Source organism: Pteropus vampyrus, unplaced genomic scaffold (genome assembly GCF_000151845.1).
Source record: "Pteropus vampyrus isolate Shadow unplaced genomic scaffold, Pvam_2.0 Scaffold2158, whole genome shotgun sequence".
In the NCBI taxonomy this organism is placed as follows: Eukaryota; Metazoa; Chordata; class Mammalia; order Chiroptera; family Pteropodidae; genus Pteropus; species Pteropus vampyrus.
This window is the reverse complement of record NW_011890939.1, coordinates 208,033-221,311: the sequence shown is the minus strand read 5'-3', so window position 1 is coordinate 221,311 and position 13,279 is coordinate 208,033. Positions and strand designations below refer to the sequence as shown.

At 33.5% G+C, this 13,279-nt stretch overlaps 1 protein-coding gene across 16 annotated transcripts in view; it reads right to left on the bottom strand.

The window, feature by feature from the left end:
• Window positions 1-3,204: 3,204 nt before the first annotated feature.
• LIMS1 (LIM zinc finger domain containing 1) overlaps window positions 3,205-13,279 on the bottom strand; it is a 142,124-nt gene continuing 132,049 nt past the window's right edge. For all 16 annotated transcript variants that reach the window (XM_023526675.1, XM_023526673.1, XM_023526684.1 and 13 more), the window contains 7 exons: window positions 13,064-13,184; window positions 12,457-12,606; window positions 10,977-11,127; window positions 10,387-10,479; window positions 9,582-9,630; window positions 8,256-8,331; window positions 3,205-5,875 (listed from right to left, as the gene is read on the bottom strand). In XM_023526675.1, the coding sequence (XP_023382443.1) occupies window positions 5,761-5,875; window positions 8,256-8,331; window positions 9,582-9,630; window positions 10,387-10,479; window positions 10,977-11,127; window positions 12,457-12,606; window positions 13,064-13,184 (755 nt within the window). In that variant the 3' untranslated portion in view covers window positions 3,205-5,760. The remainder of the gene's footprint in view (window positions 5,876-8,255; window positions 8,332-9,581; window positions 9,631-10,386; window positions 10,480-10,976; window positions 11,128-12,456; window positions 12,607-13,063; window positions 13,185-13,279) is intronic.

The following is a 13,279-nucleotide window of genomic DNA, read 5'->3' as shown; positions in this document are numbered from 1 at the left end:
AAGAAGCCACTTGCCCTTTCACTGAAGATGACAGTCATTAAGTGGAGAGTTTCCTACTTGTGTCATCAAAAATTCTAATATGACAGCAAGATTAGAAAGTAAAGCAGGACATCTCAAGGTTTTAGAAGTGACCTGGAGAAACTGTGTTTTCTCTTTCTAAAATATTGGGATTTCCCAGTGGAAAAGTTGAGTCTCAGGTCAGGCAGGGCAGCACACAGTAACCAGCTCACTTGTGCTGGCCAGGGTTCACTGGGAATTCTAGAAAGTGAAGAGGGATGTGTGTCTGAGGCACTGAACTCATGCTCCATCAAGTAATAAGACTTTAAGGTTCAGGTGATCACATTATAGTTTTGGGAGCATACCAGGAGCAAAGCTTTCAACTCTAAAATTTGTGATAATTTAGACAAGAGCTGCTTTTAGCTCATAGGTGGAAGAAAATTTGCCAAAACCACCACGGAAGAAGTGAACAATATTGTAAGACACGTTTAAATCATGTAACAACACATTAAAAAAATAAAGTTAGCATTTCCCATTACTGGCAGTTTGAAAAACACTACCCAGATAGAGTCCTCCTCCTCTCCCTGCAAAAAACAAACAAAAACAAACCCCCCCCAAATTTAAAAATCATTTTCATAGCATTTTGATGTATTTCTGCCATCTTTTTAAAATGCTGTTTTGCATATATTTATGATGATCCTGTATAAGATCTTGAATCCTGCTTTTAACATTATAAGCATTTTCCAAGTAGATTCTTTTCAGCAAGAAAAGGATGACATCTGTGTTTCTGAGAAGAAAACCCTGGCTGTGGTCTTTGTGCTGGTTCTTAGCTTTAAAAATTCTAATAGCTTTGTAGACTACTTGAAACTGGCAGAAGTGTAATGTATATGTCCACGCAGTTAGTCACTCAGTAATCACTAAGCTCCTACGGGGCGCTGGGTGTACTCTAAGTGTCATGGAGAATACAAAGACAAAAACAACAGTCCTTCCCTGCAGGAGCCAGCCTTTTGGTGGGAATATGAACCAATACATAGTACAGTGCACTTAATAACCGCTGAAACAGTTATGAACAAAGAACTAGGGGAGCAAAGAAGGATAACTCATTTGCTTAGAGAAGTCAGGAAAGGTTAAAAATGGAGTGAAATTTGAGCTGGGTCTCAAAAGTGAGAAGGGTACTTTTATTATAGGAGGGCCAGTCAAGATTTGGGAAAGATAGTTCTCTGTGGCATGGCAAAAGATTTAACAATAGGTTGGGACCTGTCTATGAAAGTCTTTGATACCCTAGGAAAGAGTTGGGACTTTATCCCCCGTTTCAGTAAGCCAAGCCAAGGATAATGAACAAGGTTGCTTGGAAGTCAGAGCAGAGGATAGCATGGGGGTGGGCAGGGGCTACAAGTCAGGACAAGAAAGGTGTCTGGGACCTTTCTATAGCTGAAGTGATGAATTTTAGAGTACTCAGATATAGGGACAGATGGAGGTTATAAGGAGAGTATAGTAGGAGTCAACTTAATGTTTAGCTTGGAAACCTGCATAGATGGAGATGCCACTATGGGAAATGGAGAAAATAGGAAATGGAAGAGGGCCAGGGCCCCCCATCTTCTGGCCTTTTCCCCCACTTGGCTAACTTCTGTTTTTTGAAGATCCAGCTTTCCTACGAAGGCTTTTCTCCCTTTCTGCTGGGGGTGCAGCTGTTGTGATCCCACAAAACTCTACGATCACTCCATCACAATACTTTTTCACGTTTTGTAATTACCCCTCTCCTACTTGGGCAGGAGGAAATCAAAGCTCTGCACCTGCACAGGGGAGGAAAAGGAGTGCAAGACTCAAATCAGAGTCCCCAGAATTTCTACATTTAAGAGTAACAGCCAGGAAGGATGAAGCACTGGAAGAGGAATGCCTCCTGAGAGTGCTGGTCGTGAGCATAATCTCAACACATCACACACAGTGCCTCAAGGCTTGCTGAACAAATTATTAAGATATATGTCTCCTTTGTTAAGAATTGAAAACTATCAGAATTTATGACAGTGGGAAGACTCCACCTCCATTTTATATGGTTTTAGGATTTAGCTTATACATAGTAACCAAATCATTTTCTTTTATTCATTTACATGAATTTCTCTATTACATATCCAATAATACTTGAATTTTTTCACACAAACACATAAATACATCTTGCACATACATGCCACATAACAGAAACATTTATTTATAAATTTGGAAACATGGGAACTACTTGGGTTCAGATTCTGGATATGCCACTTTTAAGTCATGCAACCTCAAAGGACCATTTAACCTCGCTATGCAAATCCTCTGCAAAGAAGTGGAAAGAATTTTAACTTATATAGTTGTAAGGATTAAAAAAGACATTATTTATGAAATGCGTTGTGAACTATATATAGGGAATGTTTAACTTAGTATTTTCACATGGATTTAGATACAGTACTACTTAAATTGTATTTCTAAGAAAACTACACATAAGTTTAAAATGCCTTTTCCCCCCTTAGAACTTTTTTAAAAACTGAGATATTATATTTTCACATGTACGACATGATTCTATACTTGTATATATTGTAAAACAGGCACCACGATAAATCTAGTTAACATCCGTCACCACACAGTTACAAAATTGTTTTGCTTGTGATGAGAACGTTTAAGGTCAATCTTAGCAACATTCAAATACACAATACAGTATTATTAACTAAAGTCACTATGCTGTGCATTACATATCCATGATTGATTTATAATTGGAAGTATGTATTTTTTGACCCCTTTCACCCATTTCACCCACTCTGTACCCTCCACTTCTGGCAACCAGCATGTGTTCTCTGTATCTATAAGCTGCCGTTTTTGTTTTTTTTTTAGATTCCACATATAAGTGAGATCATATGGTATTTGTCTTTCTCTCTGACTTATTTTACTTAGCATAGTGCCCCTGAGATCCATCCATGTTGTCATAAATGGAAAGATTTCCTTCTTTTTATGGATGAATAACATTCCATTGTAGATATAATACACACACACACACACACACACACACACACACACACACACACACACCTACCTACCTATCTACCTACCCATCATGCTTTCTTTATCCATTCACTTATCCATCGATGGCCACCTAGGTGGCTTTCAAAAGGGCTTTCTTAAACATTAGTCCTGTCTTCTCATAGTAATATGTTTTAAAGCCATTCAAATTAAACAATGCACAGTAGGATATTGAATTTTTATTAAGTACCAAGAGTATACTGCAATGGTTGCTATATAAAAACATAATTATCAGTATAGTGCCCCTGCCATTGAGCTTACAATCTAAAAGTAAATACAATAAGAATGCTGTAAGCCTACCTCAAATTTTCCTTAACTTAGAAATGGCATTTTGGCAAATAAGTGAGGCAGAGTGGCCTGTCATTTCAGGTGCAATGTTAATAAGGCTTTGAACATGATCTAAAGAATGTTTTATTTGTATCCAGACATTTTTTCCCAATTATATTAGGCTTGGTAAGAAAAAGAGCATTTAGAAATATGGTAAGAACTATGAATTATTTAAAATTGCATTGCAAGACTTTAAATAGATACTTACTAGCCTGAGTTTTTCCACAGCTAGAGAAAGCTCCATGAAAAATAGTATGAACTAAACCAAGTTTGTCTTCTGTTCCACTTAGAACTTTTCAACTGCTTCCTCTTTTCCCACATATAAGGGTTCCAATGATAGCCCTATTGAGGAAGAAAGCACTGTATCTACATAAAATACCCTAAAGTGTTAGAGGCTTAAAAAGTTGAACTTTCAGAAATATTAATTCATATATTAAGAGAAGAGTGAGCAAAGATAGCAGTGGGACCTCTGGCAATAGGAGAGACCTATCTATGTAAGATATGTAAACAAAGCAGCTGAGTTCTGTCCATGCATCTTCAAAGTGATTAAGAGTTCTGTCCATGCATCTTCAAAGTGATTAAGATATAGGTAAATAGTTACTTTTCTGCTCCATATTTCTGGTGTAGGGTATTTAAGAATTTAACATCCAGACCCTATATACTTTTAAAGTTTTCACTGCTGGTCATAAATTAGCTGACAAAGGCACATGGAAGGGATTTCGATTCTTACTGTCAAATGCAAAGACTGTTTGAAACTTCAGAACTCATGCAGTCTTAACTATATATATTGATTAATTTCAATCTTCTGTAATTCTTTGAACTCTAAAAGAACACTAAAAAATAAAGTTATCTGAAAACCGAAATAGAATTTATCTCATAAAGTACATGCATACTTTTTAATACATGCATACAAATATTTTAATGGCAGAGTAGTAGCATCCTGAGATATTTTTAATGCCAAAACAATATTTTAGAAAATTCTGGAGAAAACAATCATTTTCCCTCTAGAAGTCCATCTTGGCAACTTTCTTTTAAATAACACAGCAACATTTAAATAATGTTCACAAAGTTTGCTTTGCATCCAAGTTTATCGAGAAAGAATGGTCCAGAAACTTCAGAATAAGATAAAGTAGAATAATTCATGACTTTTTGACCTAAAATTGACACTTAAACATCCCTTTTCCAATTTAAAAGTATCATTTATACTTCTTACTTATAGCAAATAAATTCAATTAATTATGAAATTTGAAGTGAAAACCTTGAAACATATCAACATCATTCTCTTATACTAAGATGGCAGAAATTAATTTTAATGTTTCCCAAAAAGGGAGAAAAAAATTTTTTTTAAATAATCGTAGCTGTGGCAAATAAATTTGAGTTTATAAATCTCAACCAGTGTACCTATTTTTAGTTGGTATTATATGAAGCTGCTTGAATTCCTGATTAAGGTATGTGTTTTTCTAAGACAAGGCAAGGTTATGTATAAAGCATAGATATTAATCTGGTTATAATAAAGGTAATATGACCAATACGTATACATTCACTTTTTTTAAATGATACATCCAAGCTACATAAAATTTAATTTCATGTCCTATTCTAAGACTACATCTTTGACCTTATGTTTAGAAACATAATTGCTGTAATACATTAAAAAATACTCCATTTTCCAATATTGTAAAGTATGCTGTATTGTCAAATACATAGAATAAATTTTTTTTGCACAAAATTAAAAAAAACATACTATAAGCTAGCTGTAACTATGTTAAGTAATTGTATGAAAGAAGAAGTTCACAAGGAGAGCAAAATATAAAACAGCATAATTATTGCATTTCACAACAAAAAACCTCTAAAATCAAGTAGTTCTGAATATACTTGTTTCTTGTCTTAGTAATGTGTATATTCATTTTGTAGCTACCAGTCTGATTAACATACTAAGATTCCATAAGATTTGTTTTTCTTGGTTAGTTTTCTTCTCTACAATGTCCCTAACAGCAGTTGGATTTAATTTTCTTTTGAGTACAAAGTAAAATAAAGTTTATATTTTTTAGCTGTGTCATATAAAAGCTGACTCATTACTTTCATTTTTAAAAAGTTGTATGTAAATTTTTGGACCTTAATTAACATTTAGCCATGTGATTTTTGCTATTAAGTATAGTCTATACTTAAACAAATTGATGATTACTGACAAAGGCAAATCTTGATTTTATCTGTTTTAAATATGATTACACAAATTTTTTTTCTTTTTTAATGAGAAAAAAAGAGATGAAGAAAACCATGTAGGTTTTCTTCACTCTCAACTATTTTGAGAAATAGGTTTAAATAAGGGTAGATCACATCAATAATGTTGGTAATCTCTGATCTTTGCAAAGAAGAAAATAATAAAGGAAATTATTTCCTTCCTAAGGTCTCAGCTAGTTTCTTAAGTCTTTTCTTCAGCTCCAGTGGAAATTTCTCATAACACTTCTTACAGACAGGTTTCATGTCAAACTCCACAAATTTATTCCTAGAGATAATAAAAAAAAAATTAGTGGAAATATATTTAACATAGACATGTAAATAATATGAAATAATTTTACCGAAGTAAATGAAGATACTACATGGTGATGTGTTAGTAAAAAAACTATAATTCTAATCTCAATTCTGGTCATCGTGGTAAATGTAAAAAAGTCACAATATTTGAAAAAATTATCCTTATAAATTGATGCTATACATCTACCTGTGTAATACAGAATGTGTATTACATTTTAGTCAGTGCTAAGTATACAGGATACCTAATATAAATATAATATAGGTAACTAAAGTCAGTCACATTTTAAAGTACCATGACAACACTTTAAAGAAGTTATTTAAAGCAAAGAATTATATTTCTGTAATTCGAATGATCCCCTAATTGAAGGCAAAATAATCTTACTTAGTATTTTAAATTAGGTAGTTAATGAGGTTTTGTCTTTCCTGGCATAAAATGGTGTGCCTATCACTACCGCCACCAACAATAACAAAATCACCTTAAAAAAAGTTGTCTTAAAAATATCTTAAATCATAATGGGTTATTCTGGTTGGCTGTCTGATAGAAAGGTTGGTAAGGGAGGTATAGAAAAGTTTTTAATCACAAATGAACCAAATTGCCTCTGGTTACATTTTGTGAATGATAGCCGTATGGAGAACTAATTCTTTTTAAAAGCTACAGCAATACACATTATCAATTTAGTTGTAAAACAGTTCGGGAGAGGACAAGTTTTCAGATGGCCTACCTGTAATGCATTTCTAATCGGTAATTAAAATAGCTTATTACTGTTGAAATCTAGGGTCTTTAATTGTGAACTGAGCAAATATACAACTTTATAACTTGTTCATTTTCTGTAAAATTACATTTAAGAAGCATTTGTGGAGCTAGTCTAGTGGTACATTAGCATTTATGACAAATGATTAAATCTTGTGATACAATTTTAAAGAACATTAATAACAAAGTTAATTCCTAACCATGTATTTAAAATGAAAAATCTTTTATTTTAAAGCACCACATGGGAATTATTTTCTAGCTGTTTCTCAGAGATTCTAATGCTGATAGTAATTCAAATAACGTTACATTTCAATTGGCAGTTTGATTTAAATAGTACTACTGAGTTAAAAATTTCTCCCAAACCCACCTTCGAACAAAAGGTATTAAAATTGCCCTGTTTTAAATGAAGGAAATAAAGTTTTACTGTTTTCAGAAATACTGCTAAGCAAACTTTCCATTGATTTAATTTTACATTTAAAGTTTAATTTCTCTTTTTAGAAGGAAACATGAAAACTGAAAAAAATTTTAAAAATTTAAATCTCAGAACACAGCGGTAACCATGAAGGAAAAATAGGACAATCATGTTAGTAATCAACAGAATTTCAAAGATTGAAATATTTCTCGTAAAAATCAGGAATATAGTGGGAGTTTGGAAACATCAAGAAAATGAATTCATTAACAGTAGCATATGGGCATTGTATGAAAGAATGCAGATATACATACACCAAAGATAGTAGATATCTTATTATATACATTAGATGGTGTTTGCTTAGATCTGAAACATGCTGAAAGGATTTAATACAGAGCTTAGAAGATGAGACACTCAGAATTTATCATACATTATTTTAGGCAACGAACCCAAAAACCAGGATTTTAAAAGCTGTAATTACCATACAAAAATACGTTAAAACTTTTCCCAGTATTAAGGGATTGAAATTCTTCCCTTTGAATCTCTTAAAAAGAAATCTATTCCATATTGTGATTTAAAAAAAGAGATGAAAGAATCTACGGATTAAGGGTAATAAATGAAGTACAAGATGCTATTAAGTGTGAATCTTATTAAGCTCTGTAATTTTAATATTTATGTAAAAGGACCAACTCTACACAAGACGAATGATTGTACTTCAATCTTTGGTGGCTACAAATACATGCCAAAAAGAAATTTTAAAAGTAAAAGACAAAAACACAACAAAAACAGAACAATATTCTAAGGGACTAACCAAAGAAGGAAGTGAAAATGATGACAGAAGGGACAGAAAAGTTTACAAACAGACTGGTTTTTTCTTTTTCTGCTTGTCTTTATCCTTTGCTTCTCTCTCCCGTTTGGCAAGTCGCCTCTTAAATTCTTCTGGCATTTTCTCATAACAGTGTTTGCAGACTGGTTTTAGATCAATTTCAACAAACTTGTCCCTTTGAGCAGGACAAAGAAAGAATAGAAGAACAGGGAAGGAACAATTAAAGGAAGAACTTTTACTTTCGGAAGGCCTAAGTAGAAAGAAAAAAGGAACGAAATAATTCTCTTTTTAAAAACTCTGTTTTTAAAAATGTTACCCTAAAGTTTTCAGTCTTAAGGTTCTCACACTGGACCCAACTGTAGACTTACTTGAGTGTTAACTTAGTGTTGCAGGTAGAACAGGCAAAACAGTTCACGCACCAGGCCTTATTAAGAGCAGAAACCACTAGAGAGAGGAAAGATATTTGGTCACGTACACTGGTATGGGAAGTGGGTGAGCTTAAATTTTCAACTCCAAAACAGAATTAAGGTTATTTCCAAGACTCTTGGAAGAGGTTCTCAAGAGGTTTTGCTGCAAAAGAATCACACAGCTAAAAACCTCAGTGTCATTAATGTTTATTGAATCAATTTGATTATTTTTTCACATTATTAAAAATATACAAACCAAATACTTAATTTATGTCTTCCATGACAGTAGGCTTTGTCTTAGAGAAGATTATTATTGACCTTTTCAACTTTAATTTACAATAAAAATATGTCCTCTCACACCTATGGATGATGCAGTATAAAAGTAACATGCATTATGTCACTCAGATGAGCTTTTTTGACACAGTGCTTGCCTACCAGCATACTTTTCACTACTTTTCTATCCCTACTGCCAATGGTCCAACAAAGAAATATGGAATACAGAAGTAATTAAAGAAAAAAAATCCAGACATTAACATATTCGCCTATAGGAGTCTTTCTTCCAAAGCCGAGAGTTTCCTTTGACAGTTTCTGTCACCTAGCAACTAACTGTCCCACGTAAGAGGAAATTTTATTTTCAGCAGCACTAAAGACTGCTTCCTTGAACAGATCCTTTCGCAAAATGCATATGAGCATTGTTTCAGAAAATATTTCCCGAGTTAGGTTCGCTGCCGAGAACCATGAAGCATACTGAAAACAGGAATGTTTAAAACTTTGACAGGAAGTTTCTGGCACAATTGTGCTAGCAACTATTAACAAACACAGCTGTTTCCTTTCTGCTCTAGTCAATCAGCCATGCCTAATTACCAAAATACAAGGGTGTTAAGTCCTAGAAATGTCTACAGGTAACTGCCAGGTTATAGCATCTGCAAGGTTAAAGTGACTGGTAGTGACTTCCTCACTACCATAGCAGATTAAATTGTTCCTAATTAACAGTGCTCTACAGCTTCCAAGTTATATGATTCCAGGGAAAGAGAAACAGGTCTCAGGGTTGGCATCTTACATTTCCTAGTGTAACTGGCCTAAAGTATTATCACAAATGAATAAATCCAACTCTTAGGCTATTATCATCTCACTGCTATAGATTACTTAAGAAATATGCCAAAGAAAGAGAAAAAGTAACTGATAATTGTCATATTCCGAACAATAACAACCATCAGCCTTTTTCAATTTTCACATTACTCAAGTGTTTTTGTGTCAAAATGGTGCCATATAAAATCCCTCACTTACCATCACCTTCTATAACACGGTTGCAGTGGAAACAAACATCACCGAATAGCTGAAAATGAAAAAAAAAGTGGTTAAAATTCAAGATGTGTCAGAACTAAGTTTTAGGACACCAAATAATTAATGTAATTTCACTTCTACCACTTAAAAACAAACAGCTGGCTACCTAAATCCATATTTTACCATTTCTAGAGAAAATAAGTACAAATTAATTGACTAATTTTTACTTTTCATGATGAAAATAATTTACTTTCATCACTATCAAAAACAAAAACACTCTGGAAATGTTCCAGATTTAAGGACGCTAAGAATCATGACAATCCTAGACTAGGTCCAGTACTAGAGTGGAAAAAAAATGCTAATAAGGACATTACTGGATCAAGTGACAAAACTGGAATAAATAAAGTGGTGTATCAATACTGATAACTACTGTTATGTAAGAGAGTTCTATATTCTTAGAAAATATACATTGAAGTGAACTTAGTGATGCATCAAATGCTTCAGAAAATGTGTGTATTTGTATATATGTATACATTTGTTTAGAGAGATATATGCATTTATATGTGTTTTTATAGAGAGCAAGCACACGCAATTAAAGCAAATGATGAACCTGAACAAAAGGTAGATAGATGTTTATATTTTTTATTTTACAACATTTCTGTGAGTCTAAAATTATTTCACAAATAAAAAGTTAAAAGAAATATCTATAATCCAATGTACATTTTCCAAAAGATTTCTTTGTAGCTAAGATATTGATAAGCTTAAATTCATAAAAGTGTATCTAGTATCCAATAAGTACAATCAATACCTGGTTATAGTGGGTTTCACAATATGCCAGGCCCTTCCTTTCATAATGGCGATGTCCAAGAAATGGTTTTTCACACTTGGCACAAACAAAATGCTGAAAGAGATCGCTACAGGTCATTTTTGAATTGCCATATTTTACTTATTTAATGAAGTAAAACTCCAAAGTTAAACTATCTTCAAAGAAGATACATGAAAGTTTGAGGTAGTTATTTCATTTGGTCATAGCTAATACTGTAGTACTTCCGGTTTTAATTCAGGTATCTTTGACCGGTGACATTAAGACACGGCCTATTCAAACATCACGGAATGAGAAAAGGGGATCATACTAGCAGCATCTATAAGCTAGGCCTGCTGCTAGACGTGACCGTGACACTTCTTGCCTCAAGAAGATTTAAGAACAAAAGAGCATATCCTATATCATTACCAAGAGATCACATAAGTAGTGTATATTCTATATTCTTAATTTTATACAAAGTTAATTGTCTTTAAAAATGTCTCTATTTAATCTTTAGAATCTCCTAATCATGCTACCACATCTGAATCAAGGAAATTCAAAAGTACTGGTTACTAACTATACCATTCAGAACTCACCTCCACGTGCCACTGCTTGCCCATGGCATTTACCACACGCCCTTCAATGGGCCGTCGACAGGCACCACAGATGGGGACCCCCATTTTATCATGGCACGGCAAGCAGTACAGTTCTCCTTTCAGCTCCCGAGCATCAGCAGTCAGCTCCTTCCTATTCATGAAAAAGATACCCAACTGAATGATACTACCAAGAGAGAAAAAGACAGGCAACAATGTAGCTAACACTTTTTAGAAGGTTTTTGAAGATACCACTATAATAATGCCTATAACTTTTTTTTTGGTGATCAAAGTAACCTAAATTAATAGGTTTTAATAGGTTTCGGATTCTTATCAAAACATCAATATCATATAATAATGATCAAATGTACCAATAAGTCAGATACATACAGTCACAATGGTCATATTTATCATTTCCTTGTCTATTATTACATTATAGTCCATTTGTCTTCCCTAAAAAACTAGAAGAAAATAATCACAATACTAAGGACAGACTCAGTGATATTATCTTCTCCCCAAAAAACAGGAGTTTGGAGACTAGGTCCATTTACTAATAATTATTTAAACCGTCATAAACTTTTAAGAATAGTTATTGGTTAATAGGAAATAAACAAATGAAATACCCAGAATTTTCCATCTCCAAATGCTTAAGTACTCTATTATTTTCAGTCTCCTGTGTCAAAAAACATGCCAGATAGCTCCAATTAGCCGAATGGATTGTTTGAATTTCATGTGTTAAAATAATTCTTTAAAAGTGCTAATGAAAAATGAGAAACATTCCACGAGAGGGAGGATAGGCAAGAAAACCAGATAAGTCACAAACTGATCATCACAAAAAAGATGAGGTGGCTGTACTTAAAGCACAAATCTGTTTTCTTAACATTTAGTCCACCTTATTTCTTCCTCTACTATGACGTAGCATGTAAATTGATATTGATTACAGTAAAATATCTTTTTTCCTTTAAATTTATATACTAGATAGCAAATTCAGAAAATTGTAGCCTAACAATTTCTCATGAGTTTTTGAAGAAAAAAAGATTCTCTTTAGATGTAATTTAAGATATTTTGAGATAATCTCCTAATTACCACAACTGTAAAAGTTATATATGTATAAACAGAAGACTTTTAAAAGCTTTTTTTGGATCCTGTATTGGAAAAACAGTTTTAGGGATAATTGGGGATATTTTAATATGGTCTGAATATTTCAAGGTATGTGTACATGTACATGTGCACATATACACAAACACAAAGTTCACTGCTCACAATCAAATGTGGCAAAATGTTAACTGGTGAAACTCAATGAAGGGTTTATAGGTATAATTCTTTATATTTCTCTCTTGACTTTTCTATAGGTTTAAAATTTGCCAAATTACAAGTTGAAGAAAAACAATTTGGTTTGCCAGAGTAACAGAAATATAGATAAATGTGATCTTTCATTTTATTTCCACTATTTGTGCAATAAAAAAGAAAGAAATTGCAATACCCGCAGTTGGCACAGTTGAAATGGTCTGGATGGTAAGGGTCGTTCTTGAATATTAGAGGCTGCTCATCAATGATGGCGTGGCATTTCTGGCAGATGTATTTTCCAAGGCCCCTGGCTTTCTCACGATTATGACAGGGGCGACACAGATGTCTAAAAAGAGCCAAAACTTTTTTAGAAACTTAAATTTAAAATCTAAAGTTCTTCCTAATAATTAAAACAAAATGTTTCCCATGTTTCTAAAAAGAAATTAAAGAAATCATTTCTTTAGAAATCACTTCTGACTAATAGAGCTGAATCAAGCCACTACTTTTTACATGAAAAATTATTTATTCCAATCCAAATAATCTGATCTTTCAGAAACTCCATTTTAAGTACCATTTTTGTTGGCCCAGGAACACATGTGGCAGCCAAGCACTACTACGCAAAAATTCTAGGGCCCTTTCCTAACAGGTACCAGACAAGTCAATACACTGCAGTCTTGAGTCCCTATACGTTAAATACAGTGACCTAATTAATGCACCACCTAACAGTTCCATCAGAAAACATGCATGACCGCGTAGTAGCCACTTTATCCACTCAAATCTGACAAGGATAAAAACACTCCTACCTCCCAGCATTCTTGACAAACCCGATATCTGCCAACACTTCCTGGCAGAGGTCACAGCGGAAGCACTCAGGATGCCAGCTGTTATTCATGGCTTTGATAACTCGGCCAATGATGAATTCGCCTGTGGAAAAGTAACACACAAAATATGTCCAACGTGGTATCTTATTGTTAAAAGCAGTAAAGGAAAAAAACATGAGGAAAAAAATACGTTTAAAT